This window comes from Crocuta crocuta, unplaced genomic scaffold, assembly GCF_008692635.1.
Source record: "Crocuta crocuta isolate KB4526 unplaced genomic scaffold, BGI_CrCroc_1.0 scaffold619, whole genome shotgun sequence".
Taxonomy (NCBI): domain Eukaryota; kingdom Metazoa; phylum Chordata; class Mammalia; order Carnivora; family Hyaenidae; genus Crocuta; species Crocuta crocuta.
This window is the reverse complement of record NW_027533395.1, coordinates 2,817,276-2,838,685: the sequence shown is the minus strand read 5'-3', so window position 1 is coordinate 2,838,685 and position 21,410 is coordinate 2,817,276. Positions and strand designations below refer to the sequence as shown.

At 53.4% G+C, this 21,410-nt stretch overlaps 1 protein-coding gene and 1 long non-coding RNA gene across 3 annotated transcripts in view; one reads left to right on the top strand and one right to left on the bottom strand.

Moving 5' to 3' along the window:
- The window catches only part of SH3PXD2A (SH3 and PX domains 2A), a 232,485-nt gene that overhangs the window by 178,338 nt on the left and 32,737 nt on the right, over window positions 1–21,410 (top strand). For both annotated transcript variants that reach the window (XM_077748467.1, XM_077748468.1), the window contains one exon: window positions 3,534–3,665. In XM_077748467.1, the coding sequence (XP_077604593.1) occupies window positions 3,534–3,665 (132 nt within the window). The remainder of the gene's footprint in view (window positions 1–3,533; window positions 3,666–21,410) is intronic.
- Window positions 6,260–8,106, bottom strand: LOC144218529 (uncharacterized). Its single transcript, XR_013331180.1, has 2 exons — window positions 8,041–8,106; window positions 6,260–7,483 (listed from the first exon to the last, which is right to left on the bottom strand). It is a non-coding gene; the product is annotated as an uncharacterized LOC144218529 (long non-coding RNA).

Here is a 21,410-nt window from a genome sequence, read left to right as displayed (position 1 = left end):
GGCCGCCTCCTCCAGCCCCCAATTTTCCAGGCCTTGGCTGGGAGGGGATCCAAAGCAGCCTCTGTGGGATGACATCACCCACCGGCCTGTCTGCCGAGTGGTTTCTCATCTGGATACCTGCTCCCAGCTCATGCCTGCCCAGGCAGCCCTGGGCAGGCAACACCCTAAAAGGCAGATGCCAGCCAGAGTGAGCTGGGAGCCTGCATGCACTGGGGGAGGGGAGAGCAGCCCAGAGGGCAGAGTGTCTGTGTGTCCATCTGTCCATCCCACAGCCTTTGCAGTAGCCTCCAGAAAGTGCCATCGCCTATCTTCTGTGCTCTAGAATCTCTGGAGAACATTCTCTTAACTTTTCTGTGTCCCAAAATGTCAGTCTTCAGAAAGCTTAGGCCAACTTTCCAAGCGGCTGGGGGGCGGAATTTTTCCCCTCTTTGAAATCTTGCCTCAGATTTCCTTGGCTTGGATTAAAATAAGCTGAAGTCTCTCCATTCCCCAGCAGCCCTGCTTGTCCTTTCTAGCAGCTTCTGGCCACAAGCTCATCACTCCTTGCTCCTCTTTTTCCTTTACATAGTTGTCTAGCTCTCCTGAATTTCAGAGGCGAGCCCTTGCCGGGTTTATCCGTATTGGTTCAAAACAAACCACTAAATCACTCTGTTCATCTGTCTGCCCGTTTGTTCATTCATTCATTTTGCAAACACTTGCTGAACGCCTACTACCTAATGGGCCCCGTGGTCTGCTCAACAGATGCAGCGACAGTCAACACGGAACCCACACTCCAGCCTTTATTAAACACCAGCCTTGCGCCAGGTGTGTGTAGATAGGGGGAGGCAGGGTCCCTTTGGAAACCAGGGATCAGTGGCTCCCTGTAGGTGGCATATAGTAGAGAAGCTCAGAACACAGGAGACCGTGTCTGGTGGGCTTGGGTTCAAGTTCCAGCTGTGTGACCTTAGGAAAATTGCTTATCTTCATGATCCTCAATCTGCCTGCGTGTAAAATGGGTCTTTAACAGATCCTACCACACAGGGTTGTTGCGAGGATCCAGTGAGACAGCAAAATGATGCAGTCAGGTGCTTGGCATCGTACTGACCACGAGCGAGCCCCGAAGGCCTGCTGTTAATTGTCAGTGTAATGTGGGCTCTTGGAATTTGGAAGCTCTCTAAGCCTCTGGGAACTCCTCATTTTCTGTTTGTGTCAGGAGTTTTCCATTCCCACAAACTAGAAAGGGAGCCCCCATATCTTACAGGACAGAGGCTGGCCCTTTTTGTATTGGGTGCACTGAAGAAGAGCTCTTGGCCACAGGGGCACTGGCGTCCCCCCAGGGGGGGTTCACCTCCATCAGCACCATGGATGGTGGGCAGGGGCAGGCCCCATCTGAGTGCAGGGTGGGCTGGCCCTGCTGCCTGCTGTTGGTTGCCTTTCTGCCTGAAATCCAATCCTGGCTTTAGTGGAGCAGCGTGGGCTGTGCATGTCCGCATCCATGTGGCAGGAGTCGGCAGGGACAGGGTCCCTTCCTGGTCTCCAAAGGGCTGAGCTGGGTCTGAAGGGCCCACACCCTGTGGGAGGAAACCATCAGGGGTAGTGGGTTTCCTTCCTTCCACTGCTCCCTGCCCTGGGTTGGATGGGACCTTCCTCAAAGAAAGACCCAAAGATCCAAGCAGTGATTCCCTCCCCTGGCCGTGCATGGGAGCCATGGGAGAGGAGAGGGTGTCTCAAAAATACCCCAGACCAATTGAAGCTGGACCTCTGGGAGACCCAGGCATCAGTATTCTTTAAAAGCTCCCCAGGCAATCTTGTGGAGCTTTGTTCAGGACCATTGTGCTAGAAGAATGGGTGTCTAGAAATGGAAATCAGAGGCAGTTCTGTAATGGAAAGAGATATGGGCTTGAACCTGAAACCCTGTTTGGTTCTCTCCATGGCAGCTGTGTGTGCTAAGGCAAGTGTCCTGCCCTCTCTGGGCCACTGGGTTGTCTTTTGTGAAAAGGAAGGTGAAAAGGATAAAATGGGACAGAGTACATGCCTGACACAGAACATTTGCTGAGTTAGACTCAGGTGTGTAAGGAATGTGGCTGTAGGCTTAAGCATCAAGGGGGCCAAACGGACCCGAGGGACCCTGTCAACCATTTCTGTGGCCACGCAAGTGGTGTGAATTCCCCCAGCCTTCCAAGAGATTGGCAGATATATAGGATGGTAGACACATAGTTTAAGTGTGCTAGGCATTCCCTTTGGGCCGGGTGTGGTCTGGGAAGGCTTCCTGTAGGAGGTGACCAATAGGTCTCTGGTTTGTGGATTCTTTCAGCTCCTGGCAGGGCACGTCCTGTTTTAGGGGTTTTGTCTGCGTTCCACTCTAGTGGTGGTGATGGAAATAGTGAGACATGGAGAGGTTAAGCGGCATGTCCCATGCCACACCCAGCAAGCCAAGATGGGCACCCAGTCTGTCCACCTTTCAGGCTGGGGCTGGCTTAATGAATACTGCACTGGTCCACTGGCTGAGGAGGTCAGAGAAGTTGCCTGCTCCTGGGAGCCCCCAGCCCACCTGCCCTCCGTTTGCAGAGCCCCGCCTTTCGACCCCTCAGCTGCCAGAGAGGGTGGCGGGAGACTCCCTGGAGCCTGACCACAAGGTCCAGCACTCAAAGGCAGAGGGAAACTGAATCAGCCTCCATGTGGCCGGAGGGCAGCAGCAGCCAGGCCAGGGTAAAGCGCGCCTAAGATTGGTCTGTCAGCACCAGGCCCTTGGGCTCGGAGGCAGCGCCTTGGTGAGCCGAGGGGCAGATGGAGCCGAACTTGAGGAAAAGCTGGCAGGGGGCGGGCTGGGCTCACCGGCTGCTGGCGCTGGGACTTTCTTCTTGGATTTCAAGTAAACAGTCTCGGCCCTCCTCCCCCTCCCCTGCCTCCACCCCTGGCTCCTCATTCGATGGGTCTCATGTGTTTCTATTTAAGGGTTGCGAGTAAACCCCAGTGATTGGCGGCCTCAAACCCTCTTGACTTCTCGCCTGGGCCCGGGCTGTGGAGACTTCTCTCCTGCTCGCTCCTCTCCCTCCCGAGGGGAGGACTGCTGCCTCCTTTTCTCTGGGTTCACAGGGGCTGGGGGAGAGGCACAAGCTCTCCTCCTTGCCTTGCCTTTCTCTCTCTCCTCCGCTCGGCCTCAGCCCTCATGGGCGGCCCTCCCGTCCCGCCCCTGCCGGCCGAGGGGTCTGGGGAGACCACGTCCGCACCAGGCCTCTCCTGCTCACTCGTGCCGGGCTGTGACTGACTCATCGCAGCGGCAGGCTCTTCCTCTGAGTTGCCTGGGCCCCCCGCTCGTCCCCGGCTGTCCCCCCCACTCCGGCCCGGCTCCCCATGTCCCCCGGTCCCCGCGGCACAGCGGGCCGGTGTGGGGCCTTGCTATATGGCCTGTCCTTGGGGCCCGGAGAGCTGCGAGCCCTGGCTGCAGGCGGCCCCNACGGAGCAGCCTCCCCCGAGGCCGATGGACAGGGGGCGCCCCGGCCGCGGGGCCATGGCCGGCCGCTGGCTCACCGCGTGCTTTCTGCCCTCGCCAGGTGCCGACACCAACGCCGAGCCCATGATCCTGGAACAGTACGTGGTGGTGTCCAACTATAAGAAGCAGGAGAACTCGGAGCTGAGCCTCCAGGCCGGGGAGGTGGTGGATGTCATCGAGAAGAACGAGAGTGGTGAGTGCCCAGACGGCCAGGCTGGCTCCCGGGACAGACGGACGGACGCTTGGCTGGTTTTGTTCCCTACCTCCTCCCCCACCTCTGCAGCTGTACGTTATTTCCATCTGGTGGGGAGAGGGCCGAGGAGGCTGAAGTTTCCCCTGTTGGTTTGGGCTGCAGGCCAGCACTTTGCCTGGTGGTGGAAGAATGTCTCCCCAGCTCGGGGAAATTAACCGGCTTGTGTGCATGCAAGGCCAGGGTGGCAGCCGCCAGCACAAGGCTCCTAGCCCCTGTTCAGGGTCCCCGTGCCCACTGAGGCCACAGGGAAGGTGGCTCCCAGCTCAGGGGCACCTTCGGGCGGCTTCCCCTGTTGGCGCCATCTTCCAAGCCAGGGTCCAGGCAGGGGCGAGAGAAACTGACTCGCTGGTGGGGAAGGCAGGCCATGACGTCACTGTGGGGGCCAGGGTTCTTGGGCCCCTGGCGGATTGTCTGAGGAAAGGCCAGGCCTGTGGCGGTTGGCTAGTGTCTGGGCGGGGGAGCTGACTGCCCCCTGCAGAGCTGAAGGCTGCCAGGACCTGGGAAGAGGGCCCAGGCAGGGGGATAAAGGAGCCAAGGAGGGCCCTACACCAGTCGCCTGTCATTGCAAGCCGAGGCTTTGTCTCGTCCGGGCCCTGCCCATGTCTATCCGGGGCTGCTGGTTGCGTGCATCTCACCAGGTGACCACAAGTGCTTTGGTGCCATTGGCAGCAGACCCCTCTGCAGGTGGAAAAAGGAGAGCCCGCGCCTGTCTGAGGGGCACGGTCGGGACATCCATTACCAGTTTCCCCATATCCTGCTAGGGCTTGAATTGGTTCCTAGGGCGTTTTGTTTTGGTTTCAGTTAGCTGCAGGGGAAGGTCCCTTGCACAGGATCCTCTTTGGGCTGTATTTGGACACTCCCAGAGGGGAGGAGCCTGTTTTCTTTTTCCTGTCCTACTCTGTTCCCTTCCAGTATTTTGAACCCTGAAAGGAGGGTAGACCAAAAGGTGACTGTACTCATTCTATAGACAGAGTAACAGGCACAGATGGACTGTGGGGAAGTGAGTTAGGGACCTCAGGGCAAAGCAGAACAGAATGGGGACATTCCTGGGCCCCTGATTACTATGCCTGTGGGCAGCAAGGAGCTGTAGAGATGCTGAGGAAATCCCAGCAGGCCTTCTGGAGGAGGGGAGCTCAGCTTCCTGCTGCAGGAGGCTCAGGAACTGTGCTCCCTGAAAACAGCTGTGATGTTAGCCAGGTCTGACTCCTGGCCCTCCTGGGTCTGGGGTCTTCACAGACCTTTCACAGAGGTGAGGCTTTGTCCTTGTGCCCGGTATCGTTGGCAAGGTGGTTGGCAATGGCAGTCCCCACCCCGTGAAGCTACACCCCTAGTTTAAGGCCTGAGCCTTTCACCCCAGGTGCCCACACTGGTCTCTTTCCTGCACGGGTTTTGTCTTCAGCCTTTGTCACAGTACCAGGTCTACCTACCGAGCTCCACTCCCCATGCTGCCCCAGGGAAGCTGGCATTGTCACAGGGGCCTGGCTCTGGGACCCGTGAGCACCTCAAGACCCAAAGGGACGGATCTCTGATGGTAGAATTGGAGGCAGCAGCTGAGACAGAGGTTTTGGAGTTTGTTCCAAGGGGAGAGACGGGCTCACTTCTCCATATAGGGTCAGGGCTGCTCAGAAAGCGAGTTCTGGCTTAGGGACCCTTGTGCCATTTCACCTGCCTTGTGTCACCAGCACAGCTATATAGCCCAGCAGGAGGCGTGAACCCCCATGTTTCTGCATACCAGCCACTGGCCAGGATGGGGAAGACCCCACACAAAAGGAAGTCCACGTACTGGAGACAGATTTCCCAGGGACAGATGTCCTTCCCTCTCTTCCCACCCCATACTCGGGACCCTAGGGACACTCAGAAGCCCTGGCTAGCCATGGTGGGGGTAGCACACCTGGAAAGCATATAGAGGCACGTCGTCTCCTGAGGGGTCCCCAATGGCTGTCTCCAGCAGCCTGACTCCCCAGAGCAGTCCATTCTGACACACACATCCTCAGAGCTACTGGCCCAGGAAGCAGGATTCTGCCCTCCACTGGCTGAGGCTGGGTAGCTTCAGGGCCCTTAATCGCTCTGGGCCTCAGTTATCCCTTCTGTAAAATGGAGATAATTTGGTGGCTGTTTGGAAACAGGAACTAGAGCAATGACCTCCCAAGTCTGAACTCTGCCTGGGAGACTGTTGGTGTCAGGTAGAGAGAGCCTCCCGTAATGTGGCTTTTCCACTTCTCTAGGACTTTTGTATCTTTACTTTTGGTGGAGATCTCTGCTCCACAGCAGATGTCTGCACAGAGACCTTGGAGTACTGTGTCCACTGTGCAAACCCACACTGTCCATTGCTGTCAGAAAGCAGGAGGCCTGGAGTGTACAACCAGTTTAACCAGAGAATCTAAGTGGATGGAGGGGAGAAAGCAGAAGGACCAGACTGCAGATCCTTGGGACAGTGGTGTCCCAGTTCAGGGAAGCTGGGTGTCTGAGGTGGGGGAGGGGAGGTGTGTTGTGCATCCTGTAAGCTGGCTTTGGAAGGAGTGGAGAGTGAGGCATTTGAACTCTGTAACAAAGACCCAGTTGTTATGCCTCTGACCTTGGGACACGGTGGGCGTGTTGAGGCATTTCCACTCCAATGGTGCAGCCTCAGTTAGCACCATTCCCTGCTGCCCCCGCCCCTGCTCAGGGCCTCGCCTTGCCCACTAAAAGCCAGGACTCTGCCTGTGTCCCCTTCTCTCTTGGCTAGAAGTTCCCCAAGTAGAGTGTTCACAGCGGGGTCCACCAGCCTCTGGCTCTGCCTTCTCATCCAGGTCCTATGGGACCACGGCCACCAGGCAATTTGGAGATCTGGCTGTGCCAGGGCTCTGTAGTCTCCTTGGTCTAAAGAGAGATGTGTCTGGAAGGCAATTCAGGGTCAGTAAAAAGTAAATGCCAAGTGCCTTTTCATGAGTACAATTTTGCCAGAATCAGAATCTACCCCCTGCGGTAGAAGGCCCTTTAACAATTTTGTGGCTGAAGTAACAGGCTAAGAGGTTAAGTCATTTTCTTAGAGTCCAGCAGCTGGGATCTCTGCCCTCTACAGAGGACATAGGGGGAGGGTGAGAACCGGCCCATCCTGGGTCGGATCACCAGGAGTTGGTGGCGCTGCAGGTTGGGAAGAGACCCAGGCTGGTTGAGAACGACCACAGGTCTCCCTGAAGCATCTTTGAAGAAGGAGGACTCTGTGTCCCATCTTCCAACATGGTGGTCATAGGTAATGGGAACTCATGTTGTTAGTCATTCCCTTGAAATTGAGGGCACATGCCAGCTGAGAGGATCTGAGGAAGGTGATGTGTACCAACAGCACTGAGGACAAACCTATTCCAGGGAATGTAGGCAGGCAGAAGTCAAGGACACCCAGAGTGGGACCTGAGTGCCTTCAGGGAAAGCCTTTTTGATCAAGCAGTGGGCCTGGGGCCCAGCCAGAAAGGACTCTTTCTCCTTTGATATACAGGGACATATCTCGCAGAAAGATTCAACAGCTTTGCTTGGTTTGACCACCAACAAGGTGTGCAGCAGCCACTGTTGTCTTTTCCTTGGGAAGTTCTTCCCCCTTCACATACACAGCAGTATCTGAGACGCTTCCTTTGTACGACATTCTTCTGCCTCAAGGACCACACTGGCTTCACCTTTGTGCAGGTACAATCTGGTCTGAATCCTTGTAGAGTGGTGATGGCAGGGTCTCTGTTGCTCTGGTTGCTGGTCTCCAACTTGCCAGGATTACTTCCTCCTCCTTGGGACTAAGGGCCAGGGGAGGATGTGAGGATATGAGTCAACAGATGGCTCGTTGTTTTCCTGCCTCACCTTTCCTTCTCGGAGTCTCTGTTTCCTTCTTGTACCAGCATGATAACCCTGGGAGTCCTTCCCCTTCCTCAGGGGCACATAGCTGTAGGACCAGCATCAAATGATGCCGACAAGGCATTTTGAGCTCTGCTGGTCCATCCAGCTGAGAAATTGTACAGGTGAAAATACTGAGCCTTGGGGACTTGGCACATCTCAGTCCCCTCCAAAATCCATGCCTTGGTCCCAAGTGAGTGGTGAGCAGAGGACAGAAATCCACTCAGACTTGCTCAAGAGACTACTGAAAGAATGCAGGGAAATCTCTCCAAACCCAAGGATATGAAGGGCGTCCCAGCCTCACAGGAGCTGAGAACCAGCGTCCACTGGAGCCAGATCAGCCCCTCTCATCTGTCTCTCTTTTGGGTATACCATATAGATTTAAAGCCCCGCTGTGATCTTCTCACCGCAGACCAACCTCCATCCTCTTCCTGTTCACTTAAAACAGCAGCCCACTTACCTGCTATGTTCTGTCAGGGCCGACTGCATGGCTTTTCAGTTGAGATAATTGCCACCAACTGACGGTGGCTTCTGGTTCTCAGAGTTCAAATTTTCAAGTTTGAATGTGAATCTGATTGGCTCCTGACCAGCCAATCAGCAGACCTTCCATGAAGTGGCCAGCCCTGGGCCAATAAGCTGTGTCCAGAAGTGTCACGGGTATAAACATGGCTACCTCACTAGCCTCCTCGGCAGTGGCTGGTGGAGAGCAGGTTTTAAAGAAAGGAGCTATGAGGTGTGTGTGTGTGTGTGTGTGTGTGTGCGCGTGCGCGCATGCTGGTGGAAAGCAGGTTTTAAAGAAAGGAGCTATGGGGGGGTGTGTGTGTGTGTGTGTAAGGTACCCAAAAGCATTTAGGGCTGTGAACTGTTTACTTGCTTAGCAGCTGTGTGTGTAGTGGAGAAACAAAGAATCAAGAATCTGAATACTAGGTTGAAGATCGAATACACCCTAACTTTGTGATGTAAATACAAATCACTTTGTTTCCTCATGAGTGTAAGGGGGCAATGATACACACTGCATGGGCTTTTGGGGGGAGGGGGAGTTAGTAAATATAACTATTTATTATTTGCTAAATATATCAATAAGACAAACTGATAAGCTTTCAGATTTGTGTGTCATGTGATGGTTTTGTATTGTCAGATGATGCATTCTTCAGCCATATATTTTGTGAGTTAGAATTTCTTTTTAACACTGAGGTGGTATCTCTTCTGTTATTTAGCTGTTTCCTCGTGAACATTGTTATAACTGGTTCTAAGTGGGCTTTTTATAAGGGAGACATCCACATGGTGTTCATTTTTCACTCATTCGTTTATTTCACAATTCTTGAATACCTCCTTTATCCCAGGCCCCATGCTGGTTTGGTGCATACTCATAAGGTTCCTGCCTTATGAAGCTTAGACTCTCTGATTGATGTAGACATTCTGGGTACTTAAGGGGTGGACTGTATTGTGAGGCTGGGTCAGCTTTGCAGAGCTTACAGTGTCTTCAGTGGACTTCTCTTATGTATCTTCTGTGTCTTTTTGCTTAGATTATCTTCTTACTAAGAAACCACCTGATTGCTAATTCAGATTGCCACGCTGCCCCAGAAAAGGGATAACCCAATAAAGATAGGATAGGATGTTTCTAGAAAGGCAGGTTTATCGTAGTCTGCATTGCAGATAAGTGACCTAACACTCTTTGCTTTGCCACAGCCTTTTAAGTGTTTGGTTCCAATGAGTCAGCTGCTATTTGCATGTGGTAACTGGCCTGCATGAGGTCCTGTCCCAGCTGTCAGACAGCCTTGGTCTCTTCTCTTCCTAAGCATAGCACATGTGCGTTCCTGCTGTGTCAGCCTAATCAGCAATTCCGAAGTCCCTGCTGGTCTGAGATTATCTCTGGCATGCAGGTGCCGTCCACTTTCTCTGCAAGGGAAAGGGCCATAGAGCATAGATCCAGGAGCAAAAGCTAGCATCCTAATTCTGCCTCGGGTCCCCTCAGCCCAGCTTTATTTACTGCAGACTAGAGATTGTTTTGAGAATGGGATTGCAGGGCAGCCTAGCAATGTAAAATGAGGCTTCAACTTAGACAAGCCTGGTTTTCATCTTGACTTGCTACTTGCTATTGGTGAGTCTGGGAAAGGTACTTGGGTCTCCTGAGCATCAGTTTCCTTGCCTTTAAAGTGGAGATAATTATACCAACAGCAATAGGGTCGATGTATGTTGATTCGAAAGGAATTCTGTGCTTAGTACAGGCCCTGGCACCCAGTAAGTACTCAGGACATGCTGGTCACCAGGAAGACTGCTGGACTAGGAGATTGATCTTGACGCCCACAGCTGGGCAGTTTTCCTCTGATGGCCTCCATTTCCCTTCCTGGCCAGAGAATGGCTTGCACGCAGTAGTGTTGAGGATTCTCTCAGCCCTGGTGGTTTGCAAAGTGGGCAGGGCAAGCAGGGAGCTTATGCAGAGTAGTGAAGGCTGGGAACCATGTTACAGACCAGAGTCACACCTTTGGCGCCCTGGCTTGGGTAGCTGTTCTTGCCCCAGCCTGTGACAGGAAAAGAGTTGGAGTCAAGTTCCTGTTGGTGATCCGGAGGCCGTACCCTCACAGGGGCCCGTGCTTTGAGCAAGGCTGAGGGAAGAGGAGCAGCTGACGGTGACACCCTCATGCTGGCCATCCCACAGCGGCTGTGTTGCATGGTGCAGAGCTAAAGCACTGGGGGTGGTAAGGGACTGGCGGAGTCAGCGAAGGCCGCCTGAAGGAGTTGGAGGCATCGAGCTGGGCCTTAGACGAGGAGGTTAGGTAGGCAGAGAGAGGCAAAGGAATTCCAGGTGCACATGAAGGGATGCCAGGTGGAGGGGTGGGCCTGGTGGGGCCGCCTCCAGCGGGTGCATCCTGATGAAGAAAGCAGGAATTGGGCAGCACTGGAGGGGAGGATGGGTGGGGCTGTGGGAACAGGTGAGCAGGAAAGGGGCGGGCCGACGCGGCACCTGAAGCAAGCAGTCCTTGCCTGGCTGTGCGGAGGAAGGTGGTGGGGAAGGGTATGTCCAAAAACCAGAAATCACTCTTTCCTCAAGCTAGATCTGCATGAGCGGTTTTCAGGGAGGCGTCCAAGGGCTCGTCAGCATGAGCACTGCCAGCCACCCGGCTGGAGCCAGCTGCTAGACAGCCGGGTGGAACAGTGGCCCCGGGGCACTCTCTTGTCTCGCCTTCACCTGTTCAGGCTGGTCACTCTGACCTCACATTGGCTCTGTGGACTGCTCGTGTCCCACACTCCTCCAAAGCCATTCCCCTGGAATAGTCAGTTCTGAGCAGAAGATGTGTTTTGGTGGTGACCTTGGAAATCCAGCTGAAGTACCAGAGTGATGCCAGCTGCTCGTCTCCGCCCCAGGGCAGCGCAGCTCGGCTGCCTTCCCATTTGGGGGGCAAACAGGTTTGCACTGAGTCTGTTCATGGGCATCTCCAAAATGCTGCTTTTCTGGGTTTGAGTACCAAGAGAACGCTTAAACCACACACTGCCCAGACCCAGCAAGGCCATCTTCACGTCGTCTGTCATCACTAAATCTCTGTTGGTTGACCGGGCGCCAGGCTGCGGCCCAGAGGTGATGGAGGCCCACCAAGCCTGACCCTCGTGGGGGCTTCCATGTGGTGGTGAGACGGTCACAAGTAAACCAGGAAAATAATTTGAGATTTCAAAAAGTGCAACACAGGAAATAAACAGGGCACTCTGACCTTCGCATGAGTAAGCAGCCAGAGTGGGGGATCATGTGGCCAGGGACAGCCCCTCTGAAGGCCTCTGTGCTGAGAATGCGTGGAGCTCAGTGAGCAGAGAGAACCAGAGGCCATTTGGTTTGGGGAACACAGTGGTGAGTGAGGGCAGAGAAGGAGGAGAGGCCAGGGTGCATCCTACATATAACAGCCACTACATACCAGGTAGGAGTCTTGCAGTGTAGCCACCAGGTGACCCCACTCTGCTCCCTGGACATACCCTGCCCCAGGTGCCCGGGGAGCGGGCACCACTAGACACCCCCTGCCGGTTCCCGGCACACACACACATGTGTGTCCTTCTGTCAGGAGGAGTGACAGGTCTCCCCGCAGGGCTGAAGCGCAGGGAGAGAGTTCCCCACACAGCATTCCCTCCGCTCTTACATAACAGATTTCCACCCTGCCATTGTGGCACTTTCTGGGGAGTATAATTTGTCAGGACCTCAGGGAATTTGGGCTTAGTAATTGGCCCTTGCTTTTTCCCCCCAGATGACCCCGCAGCTGTGTGATACTACATTCTCAGCAGTTGGGGTTTCAGTAATCACTCGTGGTAGTGGGGTTTACCACCCTTCTCTCTATCAGCATCTTTTCAGATTCCATAACCTCACCCTCTGGGCTCCCAGTGCCAACCTGCAATCCCCAGTCTCCTTGCAGAGGAAAGCCAGGGTGACCCAGTTAAACCAGGCACCCCGTGATGCTTGGTGGGAGCCGGTGTCCACTGGGGAGAAGTGGAGAGCAGCTCATGGCTCGTGTAACCCCCAGCTTCTTGTCTACCTGTGTTTAGAATGTGCTTCATCCAATTATTGGGAGGGTTTTGTTTGTCTGTTTGTTTCATTTAATTGTGTCAGCCCCAACTCCACATTTCCCTTCTCAGGCAAGCACTTTTTAGGCTCACGCTAAAATTTATTTGCCTCCCTTAAGCTTTTATTGGACTAAATTGTGGGGAAGTGGCCCAGGCTCCATGGGAGGTGAGCGAAAGCCAAACTAAGAGAAAGAGTCTGCCAAGGACTAGCCATAAAGTGAGCAAGCCATGAGGTTTTTGAGATTGGTGTGCAGATCTCTGGCCCGTCAGCATTGCCATGAGTGGCCCTTGAATCACCATGTCCCAGAAACTTTTTTTTTAAAATTTTTTTAATGTTTATTTTTGAGAGAGAGCATGAGTGTGGGAGGGTCAGAGAGAGGGAGACACAGAATCTGAAGCAGGCTCCAGGCTCTGAGCTGTCAGTACAGAGCCCGACGCAGGGCTCGAACTCACGAACCGTGAAATCATGACCTGAGCCGAAGCCCGACACTTAACCTACTGAACCACCCAGGCACTCCATAAACCATGCAGTTTATAAAACATATCGATAAAACTAAGGGCAAATGTTGGCATTATGCTTCTCAGAGGTGGAATTTGAAGCCCAGAGAGGTTAAATGACTCGCCCCAAGGTTGCATAGCTGGGAGGTGGGGTATGGACTTCCAATACTTGCTCTTTATCCAGTGTTTGGCGATCTGGACATTTGCATTTCTCTTCCTTGTAGATTTTACTTCTTTAGAAAGCCAAGCCCCTGAGTGCTCTGCCATGTGAGTTTCCCAGACCGCAGAGAGCAGGAGGGCAGAAATCAGTCCTGCTGCAACCTGTCCGGGATAGGAGAAAAGTGGTCCAAAGGGAAGCTTCTTGCAGAAGAGTCATGTGCGTGTTCCAGTGTTTGGCCTAGCCGGGTCCATGGGCCGGGGCTGGACTGCATGGGTGGACGAGTGAGGGGCATGTGTGATTTCCCCAGAGATCTGCTCACCAGAGCCCTGGTGGGCAGGGCTGAGGGTGTGCGGGCAGAGCCTGAGCAGTGCAGGGCAGGGCCCTACCCACTTTGGTGCCTTCTTGTCCAAATAAACAATGTTCTGGCCCCTCCCCTTAACCTCCCCAGACCCAAAGAAGAGCTGCCCCTGCCTCCTTCCCCCACTCCCACAATACCTTTAGTTTCGGCCCTATTTGAGTGACATCCTACATGCAGGAAACCGTTCCATACACTGTGGTTTGCTTATTCAGTCAACAAATACGTAGTACCTACTCTGTGCCCAGCACTGGGGTGTAACATTTAACAAGAAGCAACTGTCCCTATCTTCCTATCACTGAGGGGATAGCTTTCTGGGGGACCCCTCTGGCCTGCAAGATAAAGGCCCAGATGCATTGAGTCGCTCATTTTCACAGGGTACCTGCCAAATGCGAGGCAGAAAGCGCAGGGTAGCCAGGGTTCTGTGGTGTCATGGAGAGGACAAGGGGGCAGGACCATAAGGCTGTGGGCTCTCATGAAGCCTGTTGGGTTCAGAGACGGGACGGTGCCTGGTCAGGGAAGTCTTCTGGAGAAGATGGGCCTTGAGCAAGTGGCTGAAGGACGAAGGGACTCCCAGCTGAGCGGAGTCAGAATGACACCTGAGGGCACACAGGGTGGATGCAAATAAGCATGGTCTGGCCGCCGTGTCTGAGGCTGCCTATGAGAACGCATTCACCCAGAGCAAACAGGCTGAGGCGGTGTGTCAGGGGCCTCAAAGGGCCCCAACTGTCTGGTGAAGAAGAGCTTCCCCCTTCCTTTCCCACCAAGCGGAGGGAGACATTTCTGACCATCTGCCCAAACCTCTCCTTTGTCAGAGGAAGAACAGAGCCTGGAAAAGTGAAGCTGCTCACCAGTGTTGCATGGCGAGTTCATGGCCATGCTGTGGCACAGCTGTGGACCGCTGTTGTCGAGGTGGCTGTCTCAGAGGCCACCGGCTTCTCCCAGCATCACTGAGGCCTTGCCTCCCTCTCTAGGCCGGGCACACCCCTTCGAGCCCCTGGCTGGCTGACTAAGGCTCCCTGACCCTGGGCACCCTGGGCCCTCAGCCAGGTGCTAGAGCTGGAGCCTGGAGGCCGGCAGAGCGGAGGCAGGCGCCAGACTCACGGGCGCTTCTGATACACTCTCGATGCCGTACATTCAAACAGACGGATTTTTCGAACATGGTGACTTCCTTCCTGCAAGATCCTCTTCAGATGCCCCACCCTGAAAATAAGGACTCCCTGCCGTTTAGCGACCCCACTGCTCTCGGCAGTTCCTCTGTCTGGCTGTCGGTCACCCCCGCCCCAGACCAGAGGCTGTACCTCCTTGGCCCCTCTTGCACCTCCCCAGGAAGGTGGTGAGGTCGCTGTTGAGGTTGGCCAGGCATCCAGTCCCGGTGTTTCTGGACACTCTGTCTTTTCTCGTTTGTTTTCTGTACTTCTGACTGGCGCAAGGCCCCTGCCTCCTCTCTGCTCAGCGTGCTCACCAGCTTTCGATTGCGGCAGGAGTGTGAGCTGCTGTGGTCAGGATACGGCCGCAGCAAGGCCTGGCTCTCAGATTCTATAGGCTTCTCCCAGGCCATGTGACCTCCCTGTGCTCTAGAGGACTTTCTACCAGTTCCAGCCACCCACTCAAGCCACTGGGTCCAGGGATTGCCAATTGGCACTGTTTTGGCGGTCCTCTCAAGGGGCAGGGCAGTGCGGTGCCCTCAGGGATGGAATGCCAGGCTTTGTTTAAGAAGATCTCAAGTCACTCTAGGTTCCAAGCTTAGTTACCCACTAACCAGGTGACCTCTCTGAGTGTCACCTTCCCTCATAGAATGGAAATGTGATTGGGAGTGAAGACAGTGGCCACGGTTCTGTTCCAGAGACCAAGCACCGCACTCCCCTGACCATCCTGCTTTTACCAAAGCCCAGCAAGAAGCAGGCCTTTCATCTTTGTATTTCCAGAGCTCCTAAGGTCCCTTCTAACCTCTGGGGCTCCAAGGGGAAAAAAAAAAAAAACAGTTTCAGCTTAGAGGGAGCAGGTGAGGGGAATTTGACCATGTTGGCAAGCCTTCAGCCAGCTCCCCAAGCAGCCAAATGGGTCACTGGCTGCAAACATCCCTGGGTTTGTAATGATGATCACAGGGCTCCTGGGCTCCTGGACACCTTAGGAATGGGCTTTGTGAGGCCAAATGCTTTGCAGATTAAATTTCCGGAGAAAGAACAGCTGAGAAACAGTCCTGAGCTTTGCTAAGCCATTTCTATACTATAGCAGCAAAAGGGGTGTGTTTGTGTGCATGCGTGTGCGTTCTCTCCCTTAATAAAAGGGAGGGGCGTAGGCAAAAGAGGAAGATGGCCCAATCCCGAGCCTCCCTCTCTGCTTCAATTTGCATCAGCCAATGGGTACTGCTGGTGCTGCTATGTTTTCCAGGATGGTGCTGGTAACAGAAGGAATATGATTAGTGTTACGGAATTTCATGGTTGGGGCTGGGGGTGGCTTTTCCCCCCTTTTTTAAATAAATGTTTTGAAGAGTTGCCCTGGAGAACTGCTGAAAGCAGAGGCCGACGGACGTTTTTGGTCATGTCAGACGAGGACAAGATTATCCAAGTGAGCAGGGGTGTCTCTCCCCTTCAGCGGGGCTGCAGGGTTCCTGGGCCGTCCTGCCAGAAAGCGAGCAAGGGGCCGTAATCACAAACAGGCCGGGATCAGTTACAACCAGAAGTATTACTTTAGACTCTTGGCTTTGATGGGGGAAGAATGCAGTTTTCCTTGCCCCTCCTCCCCTGTCCTTCTCAAGTTAAACAAGATCTGTGAAAGCAATAGCTCTGGGATGTAAAGAGAGGCCAAACCTCAAGGCAGCAACCGATACTGGGGCAGGGGTTTGCCTGGCCCGTTCGCTGCCACCCATCCCTGCTTGGGTGAACTGGCAAAGCACCTTTTCCCAGAGTCTTTCTTGTCTACCTAGGGGCATCCTCATCTCTGTCTTGCCCACTTGGCTCTTCTGTGTACGCCAGCTGGCATTTTCTTGTGTTTGCAGTGTATCTAAGCACCGTGGGGAGGAGGAGGGGGCAGGTGGGAATGTAATGAAAATAGCGTCGCACGTGGGAGCAGGTGATTTGCCGGCTTCTTCCCTGACCAGCCTGTGCAGATGACAAAGTAATGAAGCCCTCACCCCTTATAGCCATGACCCAGCCCTAGTAGGGGGAGGGGGTGTGCTTCTCACCCCTGTCCCCTGCCTCAACCAGCGCCTCCTATGTGAGCATCCGATCAACTCCTTCACACTTGGGGGTAAATAATGCTGCTCCCTAGAGTGTTGGTACCGTCAGGGGCATGCTTTCCCCGTCACTGGTGCCGAGAGCAGAACCAGGGTTGGCCAACATGTAGACCTCCTTGCCAACAGAGCAGGACTTTGACTGCTCCTGGAGGGGAGGAAGGAAGTTGACCTCATCCTCGGGCTTTGCATAGAGAGAGTGAGCATCCAGGGCTCCTGCCTCAGTGCCTCCCTTACGAGGACTTAACCCCACTCTTTTGCCTCACTGCACAGGCAGACACAAACCCACCTCCTTGGAACTCAAGGGCTCCCATGTTGGTGAGGTCAGAGCATCTTGTCAGTGCTGTTGTGGCAGCTGATGGGAGGATTCTGTACCACAGGGTCCTAGCCAGTCTTCCATACCCCCATCTCTCTGTCCCCTTGGGGCCGTCCCACCATCTCAGGGTCCTTGGATGAGAAACTTCATTCTAGAAGTGGATTCAGGGTTGGGGAGCCTGAGTGGAGTCAGCCCAATTTGCTGGGACACTCACATTCTAGCCTAAGCGCTATGCCAGAGCCAGGGAGCTGGAACTGGTGACAATATTGCTCACTTACTGGGCAGTGAAGTTCTAGCCTGCCATGGCTGAGGGTTGAGACTCACCTGAGAGGTCTTGGGCCAGTCACTGCCAAGGCCTATTTAAAGAAGGGTCTACCTTAACCCCCAAACTTAAATTTGGAGTAGGCCTCCCCACCTTAGAACCATTTCTAGAATGGAGTCTGTCATCTAAGCACCCTAACGTTGGTCGGGTGGGACCCCATGGAGGCTGGGAGAAGGCGGTATGGAAGGCATGCTAGGTCAGTGACTTCCCAGCTTCCTACCCTATCTCTCTGCCATCAAGGTACCAGGATATTCCTGCTGACCATGGTGGCATATTGATCAAAGACTGGCCCTCATGCAGATTGGAAAAACCAAACCAAGCAAACCAGCTGAGCTGAACAAGGAAAACTTGATTCCCATGTCACAGAGTTGAGGGTCTAATGTGGGAAGCAGACAGTTCCTGCTTCTACCCAGCTGAGGGGACTGTGGTCATTGGTGTGTCATGAGGCACGGTGGTGCCTGTCTTTGAGTGTTGGAGCAGGAGGTACCAGAGATTGACAGGGTAAAGGTAGGAAGGGGTCCATCACTGATTGCTGCCCAGAGTGTCAGTCACACTACCTGACCAGTCACTAACGGTGGCGAGTCCAGAATGAGACGCTTGGATCTGGGTAGCCTCAGGGGCACCCAGACTAAGGGTGTATCTGTTTTGAGTGTAGCCTCTTCTCCTTGGATTTGAGTAGGATCTTTACTAGATCAGCCTTTAGGAACTAGCAAGACAAGATGGTACTCAGAGACAGGAGAGACAGAAAGGGAAGTGGGACAAGAGAAGCTCAGGGAAAGAAAGAAAGCCTCTTCCTAAGTCACCATAAACCTGGCTGGGCCTCCAGGATGGGTATCCCAAGACCAGAGTGTTTGGGACTCAAGTTAACCTATTTGCTGCTTTCTAGAGACTATTATTATTAGAAGCCATAAGCAGGGTGAGAAAGGGATCACCAAAGCACCTCCTCTGTATCAGACAGCGAGCTAAACCCCCTTTTTGTACTTCCCGCCACTGCCCTATGAAGCACAGGTATCATTAGGAGAAGGCTGAGGCCCAGGGAGGTCAGGTGATTTGCCAGCTTCTTCCTGGGACACTCTGCTGCTAACTGGTTAATTCTCTGTGGTTCCATAGGCCCTGAGTAGGGCACCATGGTGGGGGAAGCTATTTTTGGGATAGCCTTCTCGCCACCCACCCACCCTCTGGGGGTTGGGGACAGCAGGTCTCTGGGGCGGCCCATTCCCGAGCTCCAAACTGTGCCCACCCAGGAGGAGGGCTCTGTCTGCGTTTCCTGTATGAGAAGCCATGACTCGAAGGGACCCAGTGAAGGCCTGCACCAGCCGGTGGGGCTGCTTTGAATGGGTTTGAGGAGGAGCTGCTAGTGGCAGCCCGGCCCTCTGCATTCCTCCTAGAGCCTCACCCAGGGTGTCAGCTTATCCCTGGTGCCTGGCCTGTGGGACCTCCCTGGGCTTTGCTTTTCCATTCCAGAGAGGGGAGAGGCCCAAATATAAATGGCCATTCAGGTGGACAAGCAGACTGCAAGAGAGCCCTTCCGGGTGGGAGAGTCAGCTTACAGGGTGATCTTGGGCAAGAGACAAGCAACAAAAATCTCCTGGGCTTAGGTCCCCGTGGGCAAATCCTCCTAGGTGAGCCATGAGTCAGAGGCACCTCGTGAATTTGGGGGGACTATAAGCGGGGATGCCACCTAGGGGCTGCGTAATTGCTCTGGGCAATTCTGGAAGAAGGCCCCAGGCCAGAGGGATGTGTGCTGGAGAGAAGCCCACTGCTGACCCTGCACTGACCCCAGGAGCTGGTCTCTGCGAGATACTTGAGGATAAGGAAGCAGGAGAGACTTCGGTGTGTGGGTGGGAGAAGCCAGGGAGGGAGGAGGAAGTCGTGAGCTCATTTGTCATGGCATTTCATTTTCAACAACTCTTCACGGAGCCCCTTCTTTGTCTGAAACACTGAGCTAGACAGAGGCTTGAGAGGATGCCAGGATGAGCAAGCCTTGGCCTTTGTCCGCACAGAGCTCTTGGTCTCCCTGGGGGAGGCGGCCAACACAAACCTGAGGGCAGGGTGCCGGGGGAACACAAAGAGCAAGAGAGCAGAATCACAACCGGCAGGGATTTGCGGGAACATGGCAAAGGTGGTGGCTTTGAAAGATGAGGCCTGGGCATAGCGATTGATGGATCTGGGAGACCCACACATTTGGGCTCTGCTGGGCGTGCACAAAAAAAGCGAGANGGGGGGGGGGGGGGGGCCTTGGGTTCAAATCCCACTTTGCCCTTGGGTTGCCAGTTTGTGGCCATTTTGATCCTCGGTTTCCATATCTACAAAACAAGGGTAATATTTTGAAACCCATGTGGCTGTTGAGAAGGTTGACTGAAAAAGTTGTGGAGTGCTGTATCCATTTTCTCTTCTCTTCCCTGATAGACCAGGGTGGGCTGCCGTCCAGTCTGGGCAGTGAGTTGTATCGGGGGAGCAGGGGTGGGAGTCCATCAGGCTCCTGAAATTGCTTGGAATAATAACCCATCCACCCCCATCTACCTAGAGCCCACAGACTTTTCAAAGCATTTTCCCATCTGTTATTTCAGAGAAGCTCTCTAGGGCTAAGTAGGCCAGGTCGCTTTGTTTCCATTTTTTTAAAAGAAGAGACTGAGTTTCAGAAAGGTAAATGGTTTGCACAAGACCTCAAAGCCTACTAATGGCCAACCTTGGATTTGAATCAGGGGGGTACATATTCTTAACCCAACGCTCCTTTTGCAACATCAGTGTTTCCCAGGGAGTGGGTTGTAAAAATGTGTGGTGGACACGGCATTAATTAGCATGGGATCCTGTCACGAGTCCGTTATTAACTTTGACTTCTCTTTCGTTCCATGTTGGATCAAGGGCAGTGTCTCTATTTGGGGCTTCTGTGTTAACATTTGCTGATGTTGCTTGCCTGTTTGGTTGGTTGGTTGGTAGAAAATCTGGCCCAAGCCTTAGTGTCTTGCTAGAGCTTGCCTTAATATCTTACTAGACGTCTGTAGCATTGTTGTTTCAGTGTATGGATTTTTACAGTTATCTTCTGTTTGCACCAAGGAATATTGGCTTTCCGTTTAGTGTAGCATAGGGAAAGGTCCTTTCGAAATACAAAAGTATTTACGTGCTGCTTTTAAGGCAAACACTAGTAGAGGTACCACTTGGATGGCTTAACTGGATGCCTGGTGCTCTGTTAATGCCTGAGGTTTGGGAAATGCAGTTCAGAACCCCCAGTGGGACACTCCTGGATACCTTCCTTCCCCACGGTCTTCTAGAGTGACACCAATGGCTCCCAAATTCCAACTGGGAAAGAAGCCTGGAAAAGCATCAGTATTGGTGGGGGCTGCTCTCCACACAGCGTAGAAGAATCCACGTTGTCAGAGAGCTGTTGACGTCAGGCGGTACAGAGTTTTGCAAGGCCTCTATTTAAAATTCCCCAAAAATTAAATAAGAAGGGCTTGGAGGGAGGAATGCCCTAGACAAATTGTGGAGTGGGTTTGTTTTGTTTATGGAGATTGTCTTTAAAGTCGAAATTGCCCCCGTTTTATTTTTGCCCCAATTGAAGAGGGGCTGAACTCAGCTGGAAGGAGGGGATGGTTGTCAGCCTAAGGCTTTTAGTTAAAAGCAACTCCACTCTGGAGCCAGGAAGCCTCCTTTTTTGGCAAAGAGAGAAAAGGGAAAAAATATACAGACTCCTGCACGTATCCTCCTGAGGCACTGAAGTAAGCTAGTTTAAACAACATGGATAACTCCTTATATTTCGAGTGACTGGTAGCAGCTGCAGAGGGTCCCCTCCGCCCTTTTCTCCAGGCTGGAAACTCACATGTAAGGCACAGACACATGGCTTAGGCTGCTTTCCATTCTTTTCTCTTCACTTTCTCACCACAACCCTGGTTAGTGCACTACTATTTAAATACTATCTTCTCGGTAATAAGGACACTTCAGCCTCTTTCTTCAGCCATTGAAAGGCCAGATATCATCGTAGCCCTAAGTTGGTAAATGTCATCCGCGCACCACCATGGTACGTGGCCTGACTGGCTGGCACGGAGAGGTGGTACTAAATGCTGCAGCAGCACGCAGGGGACAGCGTTTGTCCTGTTCCCGTTCTCTTCCACGCCTTCTGATTCGCCCCAGCTTGATGGTCCACTGTCTCTGACCCCTCTCCAATAAATCTCTTCTTCTAACAAAGAGGGAGGGAATAGGCTGTAGGCAAAGCCTCTGCAGGCCCAGCACAGCTCAAATTTACTACGTTGCTTTGTTCCCTGTAATTTTATGGTTGGAGCCGGTGGTCCTGATTGTTCATGGTGGTGATCTGAAGTTTCCTAAACAAATTATTTTCACAAAGTCAAAAAAAAAAGCAGTTGCTTTAAATACATATTTACTCAGTGAACCACAGCATACACAG